At 38.6% G+C, this 23,163-nt stretch overlaps 2 protein-coding genes across 2 annotated transcripts; both read right to left on the reverse strand.

The window, feature by feature from the left end:
• Positions 1 to 3,226: 3,226 nt before the first annotated feature.
• On the reverse strand, positions 3,227 to 6,854 carry LOC110532675 (homeobox protein Hox-C12a). Its single transcript, XM_021616766.3, has 2 exons — positions 6,186 to 6,854; positions 3,227 to 5,262 (listed from the first exon to the last, which is right to left on the reverse strand). The coding sequence occupies exons 1-2, from the start codon at positions 6,799 to 6,801 to the stop codon at positions 5,024 to 5,026; spliced, it is 855 nt and encodes a 284-aa protein (XP_021472441.1). The 5' UTR covers positions 6,802 to 6,854; the 3' UTR covers positions 3,227 to 5,023.
• A 9,168-nt stretch (positions 6,855 to 16,022) lies between these two features.
• LOC110533032 (homeobox protein Hox-C13a-like) lies at positions 16,023 to 21,797 on the reverse strand. The gene is made up of 2 exons (XM_021617159.3): positions 18,603 to 21,797; positions 16,023 to 16,404 (listed from the first exon to the last, which is right to left on the reverse strand). The coding sequence occupies exons 1-2, from the start codon at positions 19,264 to 19,266 to the stop codon at positions 16,145 to 16,147; spliced, it is 924 nt and encodes a 307-aa protein (XP_021472834.1). The 5' UTR covers positions 19,267 to 21,797; the 3' UTR covers positions 16,023 to 16,144.
• Between the last annotated feature and the right edge of the window lie 1,366 nt (positions 21,798 to 23,163).

Below are 23,163 nucleotides of genomic sequence, written 5' to 3' on the forward strand. Positions count from 1 at the left end.
ACCCAAAACACGTTCTCTCTCTTTTCTCATTTGTTGACTTTATCTATAAGCAAATCCATAGGCTGCTGCTAGAAACTAGCGTATGGTAAAATCATTATGGTCCAATGCATCTCTCCGTTGATGACTCAATATCCTGACTGTAGAAACTGTGAACACGGGTTAGTTAAAATGGCAAAATCACAATAATAATATTGCAGAAGAAATAAAGGAAGCTGAAAGGACGGAATAGTAACTGTGGCAACGTATCACCTCAATGTTCGCAATGTGGTGATGGATCAACATTTGCAGCCTTCTAAATTCTCAATAAACTCATGTATATTTTGAAGATATTGTTGAGATATACTACGTTCAACACAGTATAGTCAGCCAGTTTATAGTAGGATAGAAATATATAGTTCAACACGGTATAGTAGGATAGGAAGATATAGTTCAACACTGTATAGAAGGCTAGTAAACTATATTCAACACGGTATGGTAGGCTAGTAAACTATATTCAACACGGTATGGTAGGCTAGTAAACTATATTCAACACGGTACGGTAGGCTAGTAAACTATATTCAACACGGTATGGTAGGCTAGTAAACTATATTCAACACGGTATGGTAGGCTAGTAAACTATATTCAACACGGTACGGTAGGCTAGTAAACTATATTCAACACGGTATGGTAGGCTAGTAAACTATATTCAACACGGTATGGTAGGCTAGTAAACTATATTCAACACGGTACGGTAGGCTAGTAAACTATATTCAACACGGTATGGTAGGCTAGTAAACTATATTCAACACGGTATGGTAGGCTAGTAAACTATATTCAACACGGTATGGTAGGCTAGTAAGCTATATTCAACATGGTATGGTAGGCTAGTAAACTATATTCAACACGGTATGGTAGGCTAGTAAACTATATTCAACACGGTATGGTAGGCTAGTAAGCTATATTCAACACGGTATGGTAGGCTAGTAAGCTATATTCAACACGGTATGGTAGGCTAGTAAACTATATTCAACACGGTATGGTAGGCTAGTAAACTATGTTCAACACGGTATGGTAGGCTAGTAAACTATATTCAACATGGTATGGTAGGCTAGTAAACTATATTCAACATGGTATGGTAGGCTAGTAAACTATATTCAACACGGTATGGTAGGCTAGTAAACTATATTCAACACGGTATGGTAGGCTAGTAAACTATGTTCAACACGGTATGGTAGGCTAGTAAACTATATTCAACATGGTATGGTAGGCTAGTAAACTATATTCAACATGGTATGGTAGGCTAGTAAACTATATTCAACACGGTATGGTAGGCTAGTAAACTATATTCAACACGGTATGGTAGGCTAGTAAGCTATATTCAACACGGTATGGTAGGCTAGTAAACTATATTCAACACGGTATGGTAGGCTAGTAAACTATATTCAACACGGTATGGTAGGCTAGTAAGCTATATTCAACACGGTATGGTAGGCTAGTAAACTATATTCAACACGGTATGGTAGGCTAGTAAACTATATTCAACACGGTATGGTAGGCTAGTAAACTATATTCAACACGGTATGGTAGGCTAGTAAACTATATTCAACACGGTATGGTAGGCTAGTAAACTATATTCAACACGGTATGGTAGGCTAGTAAGCTATATTCAACACGGTATGGTAGGCTAGTAAACTATATTCAACACGGTATGGTAGACTAGTAAACTATATTCAACACGGTATGGTAGGCTAGTAAACTATATTCAACACGGTATGGTAGGCTAGTAAGCTATATTCAACACGGTATGGTAGGCTAGTCAACTATATTCAACACGGTATGGTAGGCTAGTAAACTATATTCAACACGGTATGGTAGGCTAGTAAGCTATATTCAACACGGTATGGTAGGCTAGTAAACTATATTCAACACGGTATGGTAGGCTAGTAAACTATATTCAACACGGTATGGTAGGCTAGTAAGCTATATTCAACACGGTATGGTAGGCTAGTAAACTATATTCAACACGGTATGGTAGGCTAGTAAACTATATTCAACACGGTATGGTAGGCTAGTAAGCTATATTCAACACGGTATGGTAGGCTAGTAAACTATATTCAACACGGTATGGTAGGCTAGTAAACTATATTCAACACGGTATGGTAGGCTAGTAAACTATATTCAACACGGTATGGTAGGCTAGTAAACTATATTCAACACGGTATGGTAGGCTAGTAAACTATATTCAACACGGTATGGTAGGCTAGTAAACTATATTCAACACGGTATGGTAGGCTAGTAAGCTATATTCAACACGGTATGGTAGGCTAGTAAGCTATATTCAACACGGTATGGTAGGCTAGTAAACTATATTCAACACGGTATGGTAGGCTAGTAAGCTATATTCAACACGGTATGGTAGGCTAGTAAAGTATAGGCACAACGCACAAGTGGCAGCAGCGTATGATGTAGGCGTAAGTATTTTTTGATATACAGGGACTAATTCAGACCACTTGACTGGTGCCAGGAGTCGGTCGCCGGATCTGGCCATCCACAGTTCACTGAAATGCCAACAACTGATCTCAATTCAGAAAAAAAACACAAGCCACCACTTTATTGTGACAAACCCTTAATACCCAATATTATTTTTTTTCAATGATAATTATGTTTGAGAGTTATTTGGCTGATATGTGCAACGCAAACTCCATATTTTTTGTTTACCTGTCATTACCACATAACCAGTGCATTATTATTGTTTTACCATTCCAAATGAGAGCGCTGGGGTTCTTGTACACATACATCACTTCAACTACGGAGCACAGTAAAAGTTCATTGAAACAGCATGTAGGATAAATATAATCAGAATATCCAGCCAACTATGAGGTTCAGGATATTATAACTGGAATGTAGTCCTATTACTGCTATTGTCTGTTCAAGTCACTGTTTTATTGCATTCCAGCGACATGGACTACCTGGCCTTTGAACTGCAAGATGTGTTAATAATATTTAGATGAGGAAGCTACTCAACTTACAGTTAATGTGTTGCCACACTCCGAGTAGCATTTATTACAGATCTTCAAAATGTTTGTTTTAGAAGAAAAACGGAAACAAAATAAAGCTATAGCTGATCTTAGATATATGTCGTGTATCTCCAAACAAGAATCCAACGCAATAACCGTGTGTAATGCTAGAATGCGACTCATTTGTTGTGCCATTATCACATAATAAAGTACTTGAAAGAACAGTAAAATGACAGTGGTATAACCTTTTTTATTTTTTAAAGATTCTGTTTATTAGAAACCTTATTCAAACATAGATACATTCATGTCATTTTTACTTTTATACAACACAACGTTTTAAGCAACCCTCACAAGAGCAAATAAGGGAACGCAATATTGTACAAAAAAATAAGGACCAATAACATAACACTATCAGACTGAGAAAGGCTATCCTGAAATATCATGTAAATAGTATCATATCATACAATTTTTTATAACCATGTCATGGCTGTATGAAATCTTCATTTCATATAACCATTATATGTATATAATGGTTATACACGTATACAATATACACGTATATTGGAACATTAACATAAAACACTATTATATTGAGATAGGATATCCCCAAATATCATATTATTTCCATACTTTTACAATTTGCTACACGTTATAAGGTAAAAAGAGACACCATATAGTACATAACGAATACCAAATACAGTAGCCTACAAATGATAGTCAGTACCTCCGACCAATGCATTATAATCATTATAATTATAATATGCATACATCATAAAGGTTTTTAAAATGCGACGATATGTCTTTCAATCTTTCAGTTGTTTCTACTTTAAAAGTCATAAGGTACCGAGCAATCATTATGTATCATCCATTTGTTTATTTTTCACATAATCACTAACATGCTTCACTGTGTCTTTCACTGCTGGGGTTTAATCAGTATACATTCAATACTATAATACATTGTGCTGCCCAGATGTTACAGGTTCACACACCAGCGTTTAGATTTTGTATGTCATATATGTTCATAATACGATATTTCTTTCCACTGAGCCTATTTTTCAGTCAAGTTCTACTTTCAATGATGCCCATTTTAAATGTGCACTTTTCCAGCGGTAACCGTTATTCCTGGGCCTATTTCAAGTACAAAAAGCTTATTGAGAGTCTATCTATGGGATGTGCATTTACGAAGAAGACGTATATCTCTGCTTGTTATTGCAATAAGGATCTCCAACAACTCAATGGTGGAAGAATAATTGAAGAATAATTGTCAGCACATCTACGAGAACTATGATCTTCGACAGCAGCCAGCACGAACCCGTGTTTAAACAACAACCTCATATGTTCTGATCCAACCCCTCAAAGTTATTCAGAGGCTGTTGGGGGGGGGGGGGGCAATATCAAATATCTTGAGAAAGTTGTCAGCACATGAACGAATTCATGGTAAATAATCTTTCAAAGCGCTGCAGCCATAGAGAGGTTGGCTTGGAGGTTTAAGATCCTCTGATTTGCGGCTTGGAGTCTGACTCCTTGCTCGTGACCGTGAACGTGCCGAAACACATGGCAGGGAACTAGAGAAAGCAGATATCGCAAACTCTGGCCTCGTGTTTATTATGTTGCTTTTAATTTTGTTAATTTAGTTTTCAAGTAATTTATCAAAATAAATGGTTAATTTTCAAGGGTTTAGAAAATGACATCAGTCATGGACATCATGCACTAATTCCGTCCTTTTTGACGCAATAATATAATCTCACAGTTGATTAACGTCTGTAGGCTATAGGTGTTTTACCACAACACTATGGTAGTACTATCCTGCATAACTCTGCAGATATTCTAAGTTATCGCAGCAGTATCACTTGGTCGTTTTCCTTAGGGCCTACACCTAAAATATTTTCCTGAACATTTTGCACCTTCTGATGGAGATGGAGCGAGAGTAGGCTAGGTGAGTGCATGCATGCATTTATAGCAATTGCAGACAGGAGAAACACTGCCTGTCAATTGATTATCCTTATAGTGCCACGTCTCTACTAAATCTAAAAGAAGCCCATAGCTTGCTCCCTCATCATCAGTCTCTTCTTCTTCATACGCCGGTTCTGGAACCAGATTTTAACCTGTTGATCGCTGAGGTTGAGGCGGTTAGACAGCTCCCTCCGCCGCTGTCTGGTGATGAACTCATTCAGTATGAACTCGCCCTCCAGTTCGGCCAGTTGGAGCTTGGAGTAGGGCTTGCGTTTCTTTCGGGTCCGGGTGTGCATCGGGTACCACGGGGCACCTGGAGGGGGCATACAAGATATGGATAAGTCACACCAGTTAGGACTACTAAACTCACAGTCACCTCCAAGACTATTCTCCTTTCAATGTGACTTCCTGTGCTGCGCACATAAACATGTGTTGTGTTACACTTTACTTGTTGTGGTCTAATCTATCTAGACCTTTCTAAGTCTGAATCTTATTCGATGACATGGGGAATGTTTGTTCAGAAGCTGCAGCTGAAATTCTGTTTCCTTCTTCGGAGTTTATACATAAAGGCAAAGGGACCACTAATTTACAATAGTTTGTGTCACATGAAGTTTTACTGATGCAGTTAAAGCTGATACAGTTAACGCGATAATTAAGTATTTCCTTGCAAAAACCCCAACACCCCCCCCCCCTTTAAAGTACACAGCGACAGATATGAATTATGTTAACGAGTCATTAAAACGAAACCCCTCTCTATTTGATGCCGTCATCCACAGCGACTCACCTCTTCAAATCACTGCACTCATTTGTTCTGCCTAATATTTGCGTAATATACATGTTTTAACAAGCTAAATGATACAGATAAACCTAACTAATACATTCACATCGATAAGCTTATTCGTCATTATTTGTCTCTGACAATGAGACGCATGCAGTGGCAGTAAGACCTAAGACCGTGGACTAAAATGGTCTGCAGCCTAAAGTCTCCTGGTTGAACACAAACGCTTGAAGCATGACGGAATATTTGAAGGAAACCCCTAGCGGCGTTTGTCTGCCACGCAAGTGAAGTCGCCTACAGGCAAAAAACAAAACATGAGCATCATGATAACAAATCGCTAGAGCCAACAACAAACCTCTGGCTATGCTGAACTACACAATTCCTTTGATAATAAACGAGCATTTTGGGGATTTATAATATCATATAACAGTGTTTGGATGAATGAGGATGGGACCCACCTCCGCATGCAGCTATGTTGCCCGAGTGGGCGGTGTGGTTTCCTGGTGACAGAAGGGTCTGAGGGTCGCTGGAGGAAGTTTTGCTGCCCTCGTTGAGAAGCGAGGAGCTGGAATCGGATTCCAGAGATTGGCAGGATGGCGGGTCTTGAGCGAGTTGCTCGGTCCCATAATTATACTTAGAAAATGCACCAATGTTATTGCTGCCCATGCCAGAGTGCATCCCGTGATCAGATGTTATGAATGATGATGTGTCCCTCGCTTTATCCTCTCGCTTTAGGCTGCTCCCGCCACCACCTGAACAGCTCTCTCTGCTGCTCACGCTGCCATTGCTATAATAACATTTACTCTCCTCCGGTCGAGTAATTTCACACGACCGGTTGAAAGAAGGGTTAATAGACACGGGGCTGCTAAAATATGATTGAGAGTATCCATTGCAGGGCTCGGATGGGTTCCACGGGAGGGAGCAAACATTGTCCCTTCTCGGGTAGGGGAGAGATGGTAGCCCCGCCAGTTGTCCCCCCGAGGCTCGGAAATTCGGAAAGTAAAAAGTGTCTCCAGTGTGGATGTTTACCAAAGGTCCCACAAACCCCGGATTAAGAAGATTATGCTCGCCCATTTCCGCGGGCCCGACCAACAGCTTCTAGTTTATTGCAATCTGACATTTAACGTAGTTAAACCTGGGGGTGCACCTGATTGGTCAACCTAAAGTCATGTGATCTAAGGACTAAATTATGCTACACAAGGGTACCACCCACTTGGTCCACCTCAGACAAAACAAAACATTAATGTGCTTTAAAAAAAATACTATAAATGTTTTATTAAATATGTATAATCTTGTTTTTCTTCTCTGGAACCCAGTCGATTCCAAACCTACTTCTCCTTTTTTCTCCTCTACTATACAAATATATGTAACAGTCCCTAGTCTCGTTTAATATTTTTATTAGCTGGCAAAGGTTTTAAAATACTATTTCTTATGAAAACTATTTATTTTCCTACAAGGAGAAGGTGCATCGTTTTTTTCGAGCAAATTATGTTTGAATTAAATGTCATATAAAGCTGTGATGTCCGTCTTTTACAAGCTTGTTTTAAGAAAAGACTGATGCTCATTGCTGCTCTCTACTTTAGCGGCTCTGTTAAAATCAGACGTTATTCTATAAGGTTACTTTAAGAGTGTATATCTCACATAATATTCTCCCATACACCCATGAACAACTTTAACAGATACCCCCTATAAACGTTCGCAGCCAAACTCTATGAGGACGGTGATAGGCCTATACCTCTCACAATTATTTTATATAAACTTTACAAGTTAGCAGAGGGAACTTAACAGATTCAATCGGTGGAGACGTGCTGAACCATATTCCATTAATGAGTTGATTTGTAGTATTATCATTCTGAAGATGCTCTGTAGGAATCGCTATTATGCATCACAGTGTAGCTGTTATAATAGCAAAGCACCACTAGAGAACAATTTTAGAGGAAAAATACTTTCTTATATGCTATAGTACAACAGCAAAAATGAATGCTTAGTCTCAGCAAAAAAAAATGTAATCACTTTACCATATTTGTTAAAAAATACGACTCCTATGCATATCATTCAGGCACGTAGCCAACAGTTAGCAAATACATTCCAATGTGGTCTAAGCCTGTCAAAATGTTCAACATATACGCCAGTGGATGGTATGGTACCATATTCTTTCTCTTTCTTCTCCTCCCATCTGGTCCACAGATCCTCTCATCAATTGCATTGAAGGTATCTGGAAATGCTTAGACTCAGAGTGCATTCTTAGATATAAATCCTTCTAATATATAGCTTAGTACTGACACTCATATTAATTCTTCTGAAGTTACGTAATGTTTAGACACCGGGCAAGACCGACAAAAACAAACTTATCTACACCTACATTACACGTAATTTAGCAGACGCTCTTATCTAGAGCGACTTACAGGAGCAATTAGGCTTAAGTGCATTGCTCAAGGGCACATCGATAGATTTTTCACCCAGTCTACTCTGGAATTGGAACCAGCAAATTGTTGATTACTGTGCCAACACTCTCAACCGCTAGGCTAACTGCCGCCTCAGATCTGCAAATTTGTAATCAAAAATGCATACCCCTTTTAAATGTAATTATGTAACGTCTCTTATGCGCACGTGTGTAGACTTATGGGTTAAGGCTCATTGCCTATGTTCCCAGATGTCTGTAGCACTGGTGACGATTACGGCTGACTTCTTATAGGCATAAATAAGGCCTACTAAATAAAGACTTACATAAATTAATGAATGCATATTGCTCTGAATTTGTCCGTTCTACTCAAGTGCATGAGCAAAATTGCGCTTTATTGATCTTAAAACATGTTAACCATTCACATTATTTTCATGAAGAATGCGTTACCATAATATCAATTAAATATCACGCGCGGTTTTACGTCATAAGGATATTGCAACATATAGAACTGTGTGTTGAGGGTATGGTAAAGGAATATAACTCCTTACCATCCTATTTGATGTATAATAATACTGATGATCTGCTATAACGTGGATTTATAACTCTTTGTCCAAAACAATTTGACAATTTACTTTATGTTCATATTATACGTCAGAACAGCATAACTCTGTAAAATAGAAAATAGAAAATATCGGTAAATAAAATAACTTAGGCCTACTGACAACGTAATTGTAGAAGTGATATAACATTTTAGATGTACATGTGGCATTTTGTACTTGCAATTTGAATATTCCTGCATATACAAGAAGTACAAAGCCTTATCTGAGAATACTAGCCTAATTAGTTTCACATAGGCTACATTGGTCGCTGCACAATTTTCAACTCAGACATTTTTTTATGCAACCCACACGTTATTTGATCCATCGTTAGCAGTGACAGATATCACAGAGAACCAGCGCGCCTCAGCCTCTAAATAGAACGAAAAATATACATTTGAAATTGGAAACGCTGCTTTGAATTCTTTGAGTTTTAATCTGGCCTCGAGCACTTTCAGAATTTCTTCTCCAATCATTGCAGACCCTTAGTAAGTATTGCAATGCAGTACAACAACATAAATGTTATTATATGTTATGAGTCTAACTACAGCCGTCTGAGCACTGTGGGAGATCACTTGGTATCGGGTTAGTTCACAACCTCTCATGTTCTTAATTACGACATAGTAATCCATTCTAGGAAAAGTTGCCAAAGCAAAAAAAATAATTACAAGACGAGATAATGTCTGTAACCATGTAATGATAAGTCCATGACCATTTTCAAAGTCGAGCTTTAATTATCGATATATATATTAAAAGTGAATCTGCATTATGTATAATGGTTCCACTTTACCTCAAAGAGAATTGAGGCAACAGCGTCGTTGTGCCGCAGCAGACAGCAGACCAGACCCCCCAATGCCACCACGCCTTCGATCCAGACCAGCTCTCCAACAAGCCTAGTTCACATTCACACTGAACGATTTCTGGATTCACATTTGATACAGACGATACCTTTGGAAGCGTAGGGGAATTGAGCAACACTCAACTGATATTCTGTGATATTCTGAGAAAGTAAGTATTTTTGATAGGTCTATATTATTGTACAAAACGACAGTTGGGAAATACTGGTTGTCAGTTCAAGGTCACTGTCTCGTGCGCTGTCTGGAGGCTCGGGATTGGAATTTCTGTCTTGGAATCTCTCGGCCTGTCCAGACAGGGCAATAGCGGAAACAAAGGACTTTTTTACTCCACTTTGATTTTGTGCAGACAGGTTGCCACGGTTATGGCCTCGGATCTTTTTTAAAGTTCCCCTCAAGGATAAGACCTCCCTGATTGTGAACAACGCTTAGAGAACTGCAAGATTTTATGTGTAGCCTATTTAATTCTGTCTATTTTAATATAGGAAGAAATTTCCATTTAGAAAAATAATAGTGAACTAGAGTATACTGTTAAAATAGGCTTCTGTTATAAAATATGGTTATATTAAACTTTAAATTATAAATAATTAGGATTTAATATCATACCTATAACGAAGTGGCTCGTGCTACAATATTAGATATTTTAACACCAGTCTATGGGTGCACACCCTTTGAACTTGACCGTCAAAACATTTGTTCAAAACAATTGTTTTTGGAAGATCATTGCGAAATATCATATAATTGCCTGTGAATATTTTTTTTAAATAAATTATAAAGTTCTATGACTATTCGGCCAGTGTAAGCCTGTGCATGGTGACACGTAATATATGTGTGTGTGTGTGTGTGTGTGTGTGTGTGTGTGTGTGTGTGTGTGTGTGTGTGCGTGCGTGGCAATTATCAAATTCTTTCAAAACATATACTCATGCATTTTACGCATAGCCTAACATTATTATTCCTAATCCGTTAGAACAGCAATCAGTAGGCCTAAGTAAATAGCTACAAACGAACCACCATCTATCTACATAATGTGGCGTTGGAAGAGCCTGTAGCTATAGCTAAAAAATGACGCAAATAGCATTACCAACACAACATAAACCATTCATATGAATCATCTTGAAAATATGAATCATGTGTCTAAGAGGAAAGAGTCGCTAAAACCCAAAATCGCTATGGGACGTCGTTATGTTGGGATATAAGAAATGTATGAACGCTATGGAGCATAATCGTTATGTTGGGATTTAAGAAATGGATAACATCACCACAACAAAACAACAATATGCATAATTAATATAGCGTACTGTATAATGATAACAAAAACAAAAGTAAAACTTCACTAACAACAATAATAAGAACCACAAATTCAGTCAGTCACATGGACGAGTTCGTTGTTTAGGGTTGGCTTAGATTGTTGACAACATGTAAACTATATTTAGTCTCCAATGTTTATTGAAAACATAAACACATTTGCACAATGAGCACTTGTCTCTCAAATACATTGTTATAGTTGTCGGTTAACTAGCTAGTGAATTTTAGCCATATTAGCATGGACATTAGTCAAAACACCTCAAAACAAGACATGGTATAAATTTAACAGCAACAATAATAACAATACTATGTTATAATATGAATATGGATTTAGTGTTAGGCTCAAATATAGGCTTATTGATGTTAAAAAGTAATAGCCTAATAGTAATAATGATCATTGCAAGATACAGCATCGTTTGTTGTACAGATGGGTTAGCTGACAATGTCACGGAAACAATGCGTGCGCGTCAACAGGGGCAGAAGTCTGTTTGTTGTTGTGATTCTGGATAGCCATATAGCTAGCAACAATTACAATAACTACCATGTGGGGAATCGTAGTTGGCTCGTTTCAGCTGGTTTTATATTGTTCTTGATACCATGTCTTGTTTTGAGGTGTTTTGACTAATGTCTATGCTAATATGGCTAAAATTCGCTAGCTTAATAACCAACATCTGTAACGATGTATTTGAGAGACAACAAGTGCTCATTGTGCAAATGTATTTACGTTTTCAATAAACATTAGAGAGGAAATATATTTTATATGTTGTCAACAATCTAAGCCAACCCTAAACAACCAACCCGTTCATGTGACTGACTGAATGAATTCAAAAATAAATCCAGGTTTCATTTCTACACCCTGGTATTTTCACCTTGCCACCACCAGAGGTTATCAGCCCCCTTCTCAATTCAGCTTTTTCTCTCTAGAACCCTGCTCAGCAACATGCTGGCTGGGGCCAGCGCCATCTATTTGGTTGGGCCGGGGCCTGGCAGCATCCACAAGCTATTCACTCTATAGCCCTATTTCATATTTTAACCAGACTAGGCCTACACATTAGCCAAAGCTTTCATTTACATTTTGAAACTTGTATCAAATAAGTACTTTTTGGTTACTTGTTATAATCTAAAGGAAGTAAGTGTACGACTACATGCCATTTTCACTGGCCAAATTATTCCATTCCATTTGGAGTGAAGGTGTCTTGTGTTTTTGATTGGTCAAAACACTCTTTCCTGAAATGATCAGTTAGAATGCCGAAAATTATTGACAATATTGAGTGAATAAACATTTAAAACAAACGATTTAAGCCTTTGCGTGAATGATTCAAGAATTTTGACACCCTCGGTGCCTGATTTAATTAGCTATTGTTTCACTAAATTGTTTAACTCAACACGCAATATCTAAGCTTGTCACATCATAGACATTAGTCAATTTTCATAATTCTCAATTTAAAACGTTCTCAGATATTGTAGATTGAGCGTGATGTATGAAAATTAACTAGGCTAATATGAAATCCTGGATTATATAAAGTAAACGTCTGAATAATTGTTCTGGATTTGTCATGATTCAAATTGTCCATTCACTTTCAGTGTATTTAGTGAAAATACAAGATTTGTAGAAGTATGAAGTAAGTTTACAACAAATAGTTCGTGTGTTGGGTGGTGTGGGTGGTGTGGTTGGGGGGGCTATTTGTAATTTGGTTTGCCTTCAATGCAAAATATTGTTTTAAATAAAATCGTGTATGTAATATTTGAATAGAAAGGCGGCATATTGACATCCTTAAATAAAGATTGCATTGTTATTGCACATGAATAACAATGCCTATAGCAGCTGAACCAAGCAAAGTTGTACTTTCTAGCACAAAAAAGGAATACCAGTTGTCTAAAATGTGCTGTCATTTGACCAAATATGCATAAATAAAATAAGAAAATGGCTATTACCTTAAATCGGTATGCTGTGGGCGACGTCCCACTTCGGCATATTTCATTTATTCTCAGACAGAAGCTGCGCGTGAGGTGAGCCGTGTCTCGAGCCCAGGACAGGTCATGGCTGCTCCCTGCAGTCAGATAGGCGTCGGTGTTTGGAGACGTCAACGTTATACCTGTCCTTTGTGGTCAATAACACACACGCACACTTCATAATGAGTGCATGAAACCATTGGTTGGTTTTGAGTAGCACGGGGCTGAGAGAGAGAGAGAGAGAGAGAGGAGAGAAGAGAATAACCCACTTTGAGAGAAAGGTATGCTCTGTTTAACACAAACGATGACACAGAAACCCAAATGTTAACGAAAAGGCTCACTCTGAGTTGGTCACCAGTCAGAGATGGTCAGGCCAGTAGGATATCGGTGCATTTCCCCTTTTTATGTATTTATGGCATGTCATTAAGTCTAGCTGTCTAGACAGGGAAAAAACACATTATTTGCCTGCAAACAACCCGTGGGCCTTCCCTGCTAAGCTCGCCCAGCCCCCTGTTTAGTATTCACGCGCTGCTCTGATGTCAAGGTCAAAGTGGCTGGCTGCATAGTCACGGTCAAGGGTAAAGAGGTGCCCCAGACGTCAAACACCGCTATTTATACGCTTCGCATTTGCTTACTACAATTTCAAAGAAGCATTATCTGGTTGACCAATGAAGCATATGGGCACAAGTAGTCCTGTGGGTAATGGTGCGTAATGTTTCAAGAAACTGAGAAAAAGGCATAGTGTTATTTGCTTGATGTTTGGTGAGTGGTCCCATCTCTCTCTCTCTCTGTGTGTGTGTGTGTGTGTGTGTGTGTGTGTGTGTGTGTGTGTGTGTGTGTGTGTGTGTGTGTGTGTGTGTGTGTGTGTGTGTGTGTGTGTGTGTGTGTGTGTGTGTGTGTGTGTGTGTGTGTGTGTGTGTGTGTGGTGTGTCCTTTAAAACCAGAAATAAGCCTGGTAACAACAAAAACAATCTAAGAATATCTACAGTATATTGGTTCTATAAAATAGGCCTAACAATGGCGGAGACGATGATACTATAACTGCTTCAATACATTTACAGCATGAATAGGTTATGGACTTTGGACGGAATTCTATAGCTTGGAATACGGGCGTGTGAACCAACTTTAAGCAGAAATCGCTAAATGAATTTAAACGCAAGTTTATATCCAGTTTTAGGCGCAAAATACTTACTTTACATTCCTTGAGAAATTATAGCTAACATATGACATATATATGACACATGCACTATTACTCAAGTATACGAAAAGGTATTTCGGAGGCCCGTAGTCAACCTGAAAAAGCAAGTCAATATCACGAGTCACGAGTAACTTCGGGTAAATCATGGAGAAGGTCTCCTCTGTTATGGAATGCTTCGTTATTTCTAGGGTAAGGAAAACATATGTGGATGAGCTGCTGTAAGTCTATGAATTTAGTGAAACTGAACTACGTTACTTTAGCATGAACTTGGATTTAAAGAATATAGCCTAGCTGTCGAAATATCAACATTGTGTGTGCGTGTTTTCGTGTGTGTTTGTGTGTTATGGAATATTTTATTTTTTCAGGGTATTGTGTTTCTTTAGGAAGGTAAGAAGACATTAAGACATTGTATGCCTACATTGCTTTGATCTAAATGTAGGTGCGCATGAAAAACCAAATATAGCTTATCACTGATCGTTTATTCGTTTGCTGTTCAATACCGAACACGAGGCTAGCGAATACTGTTGCTGTGTCCTGGTACATCTGGTAAGCAGACATTTCTATTATATTGAGTTGAGTTAGAAGGAAGTAATTGGAAGAATCAGAAAGACGTCGTAATCTCACATTGCAAGCCTCCACATTAAACTTTGTGGAAAGTTTAATTCTCTACTTAAACAACAGTGCAATATAAACGTATTATACAGGCCTGTATTAGGTGGGCCTATTACATAAGCCTACCCATACAACCTATCCTAAGTTAACGCGTCAAAGGATACACAGTTGAATATGAACCATTTTTGTCCAATGGATCTCCAAGGCGTACATGTCAATTTCATACATGTCTATCCAAAGCACGTATACACATATATCCTCTTCTATACAAACGGTTCGTCAATACCAGGGCTGTTCAATGTCAGTCCTGCTTGTTGGACTGGCCACGAGGATGTCAGACAGAATGCACTGCAAACTAAGTTCCACTGAGTGATATGATTACTTACTACAGGCGTCAGGAAAGAACCACAATATTTAATTCATGATATTTCAACAAATAACCTTGTTTGACCGGGGTGAAAATATTGAAATGATGTTAATCATCATCATGTCTTTATGAAACATGTCACCAGTATGTTTAAAACACCACAATACAGTGCACATAGCCTACTGCAGGAGAGACAGTTACAAGACTGTCTGCTTCCAAGGCACCTGAACAGCTCCTAATGATCTGTACTGTATATAGCCCACTATAAACAGAAAACAAAGGAAAACGAATGTGCATTTATGTGTAATATTCACGGACTTTAATTGCTTACAATCATTCAAGTTGCATGACAGACATTATCCTTCACTGATAAAGGAACACATAAAGAGTTTGAGACATTCCAATTTACAGCCCTGTCATACGAGAGAATATGCATTAAATAATGAAGGCATTGCACTGTACATGTATAACAATAGCAGCCTTGCTTTTACCCTATTAACAAGAAAGACAGAAAAGACAGGAGGACAACATATATAGCTTCTGAAATCCGGAACGGGAGCAGTTTTAAAGAACCATTGTATCATCCGTCGACCCCGCAAAAACCCAGTCTGTGAGTTCTTGGCTGAAGAAAATACATCTCATTGTTTTTTTGTGTAGAATTTCGAGTTAATTGAAGTTATCGTTCTCCCTGACAAGTTTATGTCCATATTTCAGTTAACTTTCTGTTGATGACATGAGGAAAATATCTTGTTTTCATCTGGCTGTCTGTTGGATGAAAAGTCTTGGAAATGTCAATATTCCTCGTGAGATTGGTTTGAGAGAAAAAAACACGCAATCCTTGTGTCTTTTTGAAATACAAATATCGTTTTAAATATTATATATTTATATATGTACATTCATATAAAACAGAGTTGAACTGATTTCTCAATATCTTCACAGTTTTTAGAGCATTTCTTTCTCTAAATGGAAAAAAGAGGGTTTGTAGCGTGGAGTGTGTGGACCATTGGAATTTAATTGAAATACACTGCCGACGTGTTCTTCTGGCTTGGTTGTCGCTAAGAGGTAAATCATGGATTGGAAGATGGTGGGATGGATATCAGCTGCAGTGTAGAATGGGCCGGGAATCTATCAAGTAGTATGCATATGATTACTAGTCTTGGATTTACTGACAAATTTCTTCTCTTTCACCCGTCTGTTCTGGAACCAAATTGTGACTTGGCGCTCTGAGAGGTTGGTCCCAGCAGAGATGCGTCTTCTCTTGTCTTTGGTGATGAATTTGCTGCCAGCGTACTCTTTCTCCAGCTCCTTCAGTTGGAGCTTGGTGTAGGGAACCCGCTTCTTACGTCCACGACGGTAGTTACTGACCTCAGGCTGCAAAGGGACTACGTCTGGAGAGAAAAGGAGATATGTATTACGCAAACACATTTCCCACCACTATTCACTAATCTGATTAATTCAAATGTATTTCATGAATCAATATGTTTGTTATGGAGATGCCTTTTATGTCAAAAATAACTCATAGACATTAGATTCAGGCTAATAAATTATCTATGGGCGAAATTTAAACATGACGCACGATATTTTTGGACGCACAATTGGTATTTACTTTTTTATTGGTATACGTTTTTATCTATAAGCTTTCCTCCTTGATGTTCAAATACAAGCATATATCAAGCACACTGTTATATATATTTAGCTAGGTACGCGAGGTGTATGAGGTATTAGAACATATTTTCTTTGAGTTACAGGCACTCAGTATACATGACAAATTCGTGAAATATTTTATTTCTTCAAAATATAAGAATCTTGATCCGTAATAAAGATATGAACGACACAGAAATGGGCCTTGGGGGTCGATACATCGTTTATACCTCCTTGTATACATCGAAAAGAGGATGTAAGTATAGTATTTTTTCAGATTTTTATGAGAAAAACATGTTTAGCCTTGCTGATGTACACAATGTTACCCCCAAATACTTAACGATGTTCATATAATACTCACAATGTTTATGGTTTTGAAATAAATATATGAATATATCAACAATACCTATTTCAACAGTGGACATATCATTGCGTAATTATGCAGGTATGCCCTGGATCTTTGAAGATGTTTGGTATTGTACTGTGATGATCCGATGAGCACTTACTAATCAAGAACCCGTTGACGCGCTCAACCTTTTGCATAACATCTGACGTTTGATTTAAGTTGGGAATTGGGATGCGACTTGAGCTACCTATAGCTATGAGTTAGGATTGTCTGGCTTGCTCAAAAAGTTGTCTATAACAGACCCATAGGCTACACGTGTGTGTGTGTGTGTGTGTGTGTGTGTGTGTGTGTGTGTGTGTGTGTGTGTGTGGGGGGGGGGGGGGGGGGGGGGTGTGTGTGTGTGTGTTTGTGAGAGAGAGGGAGAGAGAGAGAGAGAGAGAGAGAGTGTGTGTGAGAGAGAGAGAGTTTTGTGTGTGTGTGAGAGATAGTTTTTTTGTGTTTGTGTTTGTTTGTGCGTGTGTGTGTGTTGTGCGTCCTGCGCGCGCGCTCTTCGTCCGCGTGTGTGTTTTTGAGGAATCTCCTGGAAAAGGAGGCAAAATGGCGTGAGGGGAGAGCTAGCTAGGGCAACAACTCCTCCGGGTCCGAAATGCAAATACACATTTCACCAAGACGATAAAACCTTGTGGTTAACTAAGCACTCTAGTAAACACCGTGTAAACAGCATACTGGACGCTTTTCTTTATCAAATATCAGACTAGGCTATGTAGCCAATACAAAAGGAAAGCTTGTCTTTCCAAAAGCCATTGAATTATAAATACTTATGAAATACTTATGCAACACAGTATTTGAGTCAGATATTAGATGCTTTGGTCATGGGCGAATGGAACAGTGATTCTCACATGCAAAACGCGCCCTCGCGAAACATTGGGCGCTGTTGACAAAGATTCGGCAGAGATTTATTGGCACAATCCAAACAGTAGCCTAGCTTGCTTTTATAATACAAGCGGCTAAGGTATGTTGTTATGCCGCTGCATGACTGACTACCTGGTTTAAGCACTATTGTATTCATGTTGTGACTTGTAAATAACAAAGCTGAGACTAATTGTTTTGTTTCTACAATGCGCGTTTATGGTGTTTTTCACCAGATACATAAAATCACACCGGGTAAGCTATTTTCTATGACGATAGATTTTTCAGCTGTGATTTCAACTAAAGCACAAACCATGGTGTTGAGTTAAATTGAAGGAAGTGACATTGATTTTGGCATATTGAAGCGATCAGCCTCATAACCAGCCAACCGCGCCAACACTCCCCCTGTATGGATGAAAATAGCCTACCATGCCTGACTGTCATTTTCATTACGCTGTGAAATTTTGCACAAATATTACGCTGTCCCTACAGAATGTATCAAATGGATGCTATACATTGTCGTTTCTATATAACTCTACACACAACACTTGACATAAAGGCTTAGCCATGGCTTTGGTTTGCCACATGGTAAATTATAAGGCTACGTTATGATGAGGAAACCATTGCATTTAATGATAGGTAATAACAAGGGTGGGGGTTATGACATTTTAAAAATGTTTAATTTCATACCTGGAAATGAAGATTTCCAAAGATGAGTGGACTGTGTTTGCTCCTTGGAACAGTACACCTGCCCATCCCAGCCATTCGACAGAGCCCAGTGCTGGTAGCCCTCCATAGGAATCAACGCGTCGTGCCTGGGTTCGGGGTGGCTGATCCCGGGAACCACTGACATATCTAGATATCCAGGAACCGCTTGGTATGAGCTAGCAAAACTGGGGTAGAAGGCGAACTCTTTCGCCCTGCTAGACAGCTCTTCGGTGGGCAAAGCGGTGCTGGTGGGGTCGCCATATTTCTCTGCAGGGTGGTACGAGCAGGGCTTCTGCTGCAAGTTCACGTTGTGCGAGTGAGATAACCTACAACCGTAATAAGGGTTTCCAAACGGATAACCGTAGCTCAGAGATGGACTGGAGGAGGTTTGGGGAGCAGGACACTGTCGGCCGGTGTCTGGGGAAGAAATATCCGAGTACATAGAGCCCTGATGGGTCGCTATAGTGCCCGAATGTCGCCCCAACCCAGGGTGCGACATTAGGTCCCTGCAATGGGTCGCCGGGCAATTCCCGCTCAATCCCTCCATTGTTTGGTTTTTATTCGGATTATTTTCATTCGGGCTTTTTTCATAAACGTACATCAAGGTGTCCGCCCAGCGTGGATGCAGAACCAGTGAAGTTGTCATATCAGGGGTTGCGGATGCTTTTTAAAAGTCGACTACTCCAAGACGGACACCTCATTTCCAACTAGATATTACGCGAGCGCATGCGCAACCATGACCCCGTGTGTCCAGTTCGTTATGGTTCTGACACGTGATATGCTAACCAGCCCGAAGAGATTCAGGCTTGTGAGTGGGGGGAGAAAATCCCTATAAACAACTAGCAGCTCAAGTTTCATCGCTTCTTTCTGGGGAATACAGGGTCCTATCATTGGCTGAAGTCACATACGCGAACATCTTTAAAGGGGAGGTTGGAAACCTTAGACGAAGAAGGGGAAATGAGACAACCTGCAAAGTTTGGCCGACACTGGAAAACGTTAACCTGAAGTAGCCGCAGGTACTCTAGTGGTTAGAGCGTTGGACCGTTAACTGAAAGGTTACTAGTTCGAATCCCCGAGCGGACAAAGTGTAAAATATGTGAATATAACCTTGAGCAAGCCAATTAACCATTATTGCTCTGGACAAGAGCGTCTGCTAAATTACTTAAATGTAAAGAAACATTTAATTACTGAGCTTGAGGAAAAAAATGTTATTATAATAAATGAATATGCAGGTCTAGGCATTTTTATATTTATACTAAAGTAACCATATTGCATCATATTTCATTCGCTTCAATGCGTGACAGTGTGCTGGTTTCACTAACAAATGCAATGTTCCATACAATAATCTCTTTTAGAGTCAGAGTGGAAAATGTTTTGGCTGCATGACGATTAAAATGCATATTCAGACTTGCATATTCACAGGAGTGGTTAACACACTATTGACCATGTCTACATTTGTTTTAATATCATATTTTTTTGCGACTAACATTGGTATGGCAATGCAGACACAAATGCACATTTCTTAGGAATACAAATAATGATACGATCGACCATTGGTAAATCATTAAGGCTATATGTTTGTCAGTAAACTGTGTCAACTACGGCTAATCAGTTTCAGGATTTCGAAACTGTTTTGGCATGAATTCAACTTCTTGGTCTAATTTGTAAAAAAATAATTCAGAGCTTTGAATTATGCTACAGGATTGCATCTTCAATTTCAAAATATACTTGGTGAGATATAATCACGTATTCCAAATGCACTTTATTTCAGCTCTAAAGATGACTTATCCTTTCTTTTTAAAACAATAACAATCATATTTGTGAGAGAAAATATTGGGCATCACATTTGGCACCTTTGGGTAATCCAAAGGTAACGCGTAAAAGCTGAATCTTGGGTCAGGTTTAACTAAAATAAGCAAGATCTGTCTATATTTTGTTCTTATCGTATGCCTTCGTCTTCGAAGAAATATTGATAGCTATACTTTTGCAAAAAGCTTCAGTTTTTCCAGCCTTTTGCAATCGGTAGACTTCAGAAAGACTTCAGAAAAATTAACCTCGCAAGTGAGTTTTGTTAGTTCCACTATTTTTAATAATACCCTGTCAGCTGAAATAAAAAATAAGCGGTTGGACCTATTCATAGTTTGGAATAAAGATTCCGTTTCTGATTCATTTGTCCTTCTTTCCTTTGGACTAATGCATTAATGTCTATAACTGGTAATACTAGTCTAAATTAACATGTGGAAAATCATAAAATCATAGACAATGTAAATGTTCTGATGGAAGTCACATGTTTCTAATATGTGTTTAGGACGCCAAAGGTTGTCCCGGTGTTTTGGAGATTGACAATAGGATAGGACTACTGAATATTCAACAAATTAAGCAGTTTTACTTGTGATGCTTAGGCCTATCCTAAAATATGTCACTGACTCAGACAACTAATTCCGATCACTTGAATCTCTGGTCCAATCGACTGTAAAGCTGACAGCGAAACAGTTGTACCACCATTGTGCAAGTGTTGTGCACATTAGATGGATATCTACACAGGAAAAGGAAAGCCAGGCAACAACTAGATGGCTGTAATTCGTCGTCAGAGAGACAACTAGTACTCTGTTGTCCGGAGATTACAGATATGGAGGGCCAGCTCATCCAAATGGCAGCTGCACGGAAGTCCAAGGTCAAGGTAAAAAAAAACGTAGACAAACAAGGTCGTAATCAGAGTCTAGACAGACAAGAATGAACTTCACACTCACGCTGTCGGGTATGCATGAAAACTCCTTCTGTAGTTTACAGACCCTGGCTCTGAAATAACTGCGGAGGGCTAGTAAGTATAAAGACAAGAAAGGACTGCACTCCAATAGTGGCTCGAGTAATTTCCGGTGTTTTTAAAGGGACAAGACAACTAATAGGTATGTGGTTGTGTGGAGAAGAGGAGACAGACGTGCCATAACAATGCATTAGGTAAAACTACAACTAACGCATGTGCTTTCTATCATGAAACTTTGCCACTGTGAGGTGTTAATAAATGTTATCCATTTTATATGGATTACGATGGATGGTTTATAGACTTATACAAATGTTGCAATGTAATTTTTAGCGAGGTATACCCACCACACGATTCCAAGTATACATAGTGTTCTCTTGTTAACCGGGAGTTGCCAAGCCGGCAGTTTAAAAAAAAGAAAACCTTTAACTTGTAACCAAATATTGAAAAATGTTCCCTTGAGATACATATTTACCTGATAAAGATATCACACCAATAATTTCTACAGCATGAAAAATGATTATGGTTATGATTCACTTAGAGTCCTTTTTCAAACTCGTTCCTCTGGTTGAGAGTGGAAGTGTCATAGAAAATGTAAGTTTGGGTGTTATACAGGTATTTATTAAACTAACACCAACGTTCTGTATCGGGCGGTAAGCTTCTTGAAAAGTGTGCAGGCCCGGCCTATGACAATACAGTTATAGTCCTTTGAGTCCTTATACGTGTAAAGACAACAACATGTATTTTGGGTAGATGAGTTTACATTACATTTCCCTGCGCAATAAAATGTATACTCAACGATAGTTGTAATTGCATTGCTTTGGGTGATAAGACCATTATTCGTTCAGGATATATTTTAACTGCAGTAAACTAGTACCCAACAATGACACAATACCAGTTTCAGTGCTTCGAAAGTCCAAATATTTCCTCCTATACCATAACCTAATTCTAACGAAGCCATATGATCATGCAAAAGTAGATCTTCCTATCATCTCTTAGTATTCTGATAACTGAGATTTCTAAACATTCTAGTGAAGCTACCCTCATGCGAGCTATGGAACATCCTCTATATAATTATAATACATGCTAATGATTAAACATCTCAATGAGACTTCAAATGTTATATCTCCATGAGCCAAATCATGTCCAATATCCTGTTATATTTCCTTATTTCCCCACATAGCAAACCTATAAACAGTGTTGGGGAAGCTACTCTGAAAAAATAGTTTTACCAAGCTACCAATTACTTCACACTGGAAGAAGTTTTAAGCTACACTAAAGCTACTCTTAAGAAACACATAGTTGAATTAACTCATGTTCGCTACATGCAAACTACTTCGTGATAATTTAGCATATCTAAATCTGAAATGTCATAGACTACAAATTGCATGAACAGATCACTTTGGAGTCAGATCTTAACAGAATGTGTAATTTTGGCCTTTTAAATAAGAACAAAAAAATATGTTTCAAGTGAGAATCAGGCAGGTGAGCTTCCGAGAAAGAAATGAAATTATTGACTACTCCCATATTTTATTTTTGCAAAGAAAGTAGTGTGTAGTTCCAGTAATTAACTACTGGAAACACTACCATCATTTGAATATAGTTCAGCTACCACCAAACTACTGCAAAATGTAGTTCAATTACTAGTTGACTACTACATGTAGTTCACTACTCCCCAACACCGCTTATAAATATACAAGAAACAACTAATCCAGAAGTCTAGTATGCTGCAACATGCATGCAGGAAAGAGGTCAGGATAGCGGTCGACTATCATCAATTCC

Source organism: Oncorhynchus mykiss, chromosome 9 (genome assembly GCF_057628025.1).
Source record: "Oncorhynchus mykiss isolate SJ-2025 chromosome 9, ASM5762802v1, whole genome shotgun sequence".
Classification (NCBI taxonomy): Eukaryota; Metazoa; Chordata; class Actinopteri; order Salmoniformes; family Salmonidae; genus Oncorhynchus; species Oncorhynchus mykiss.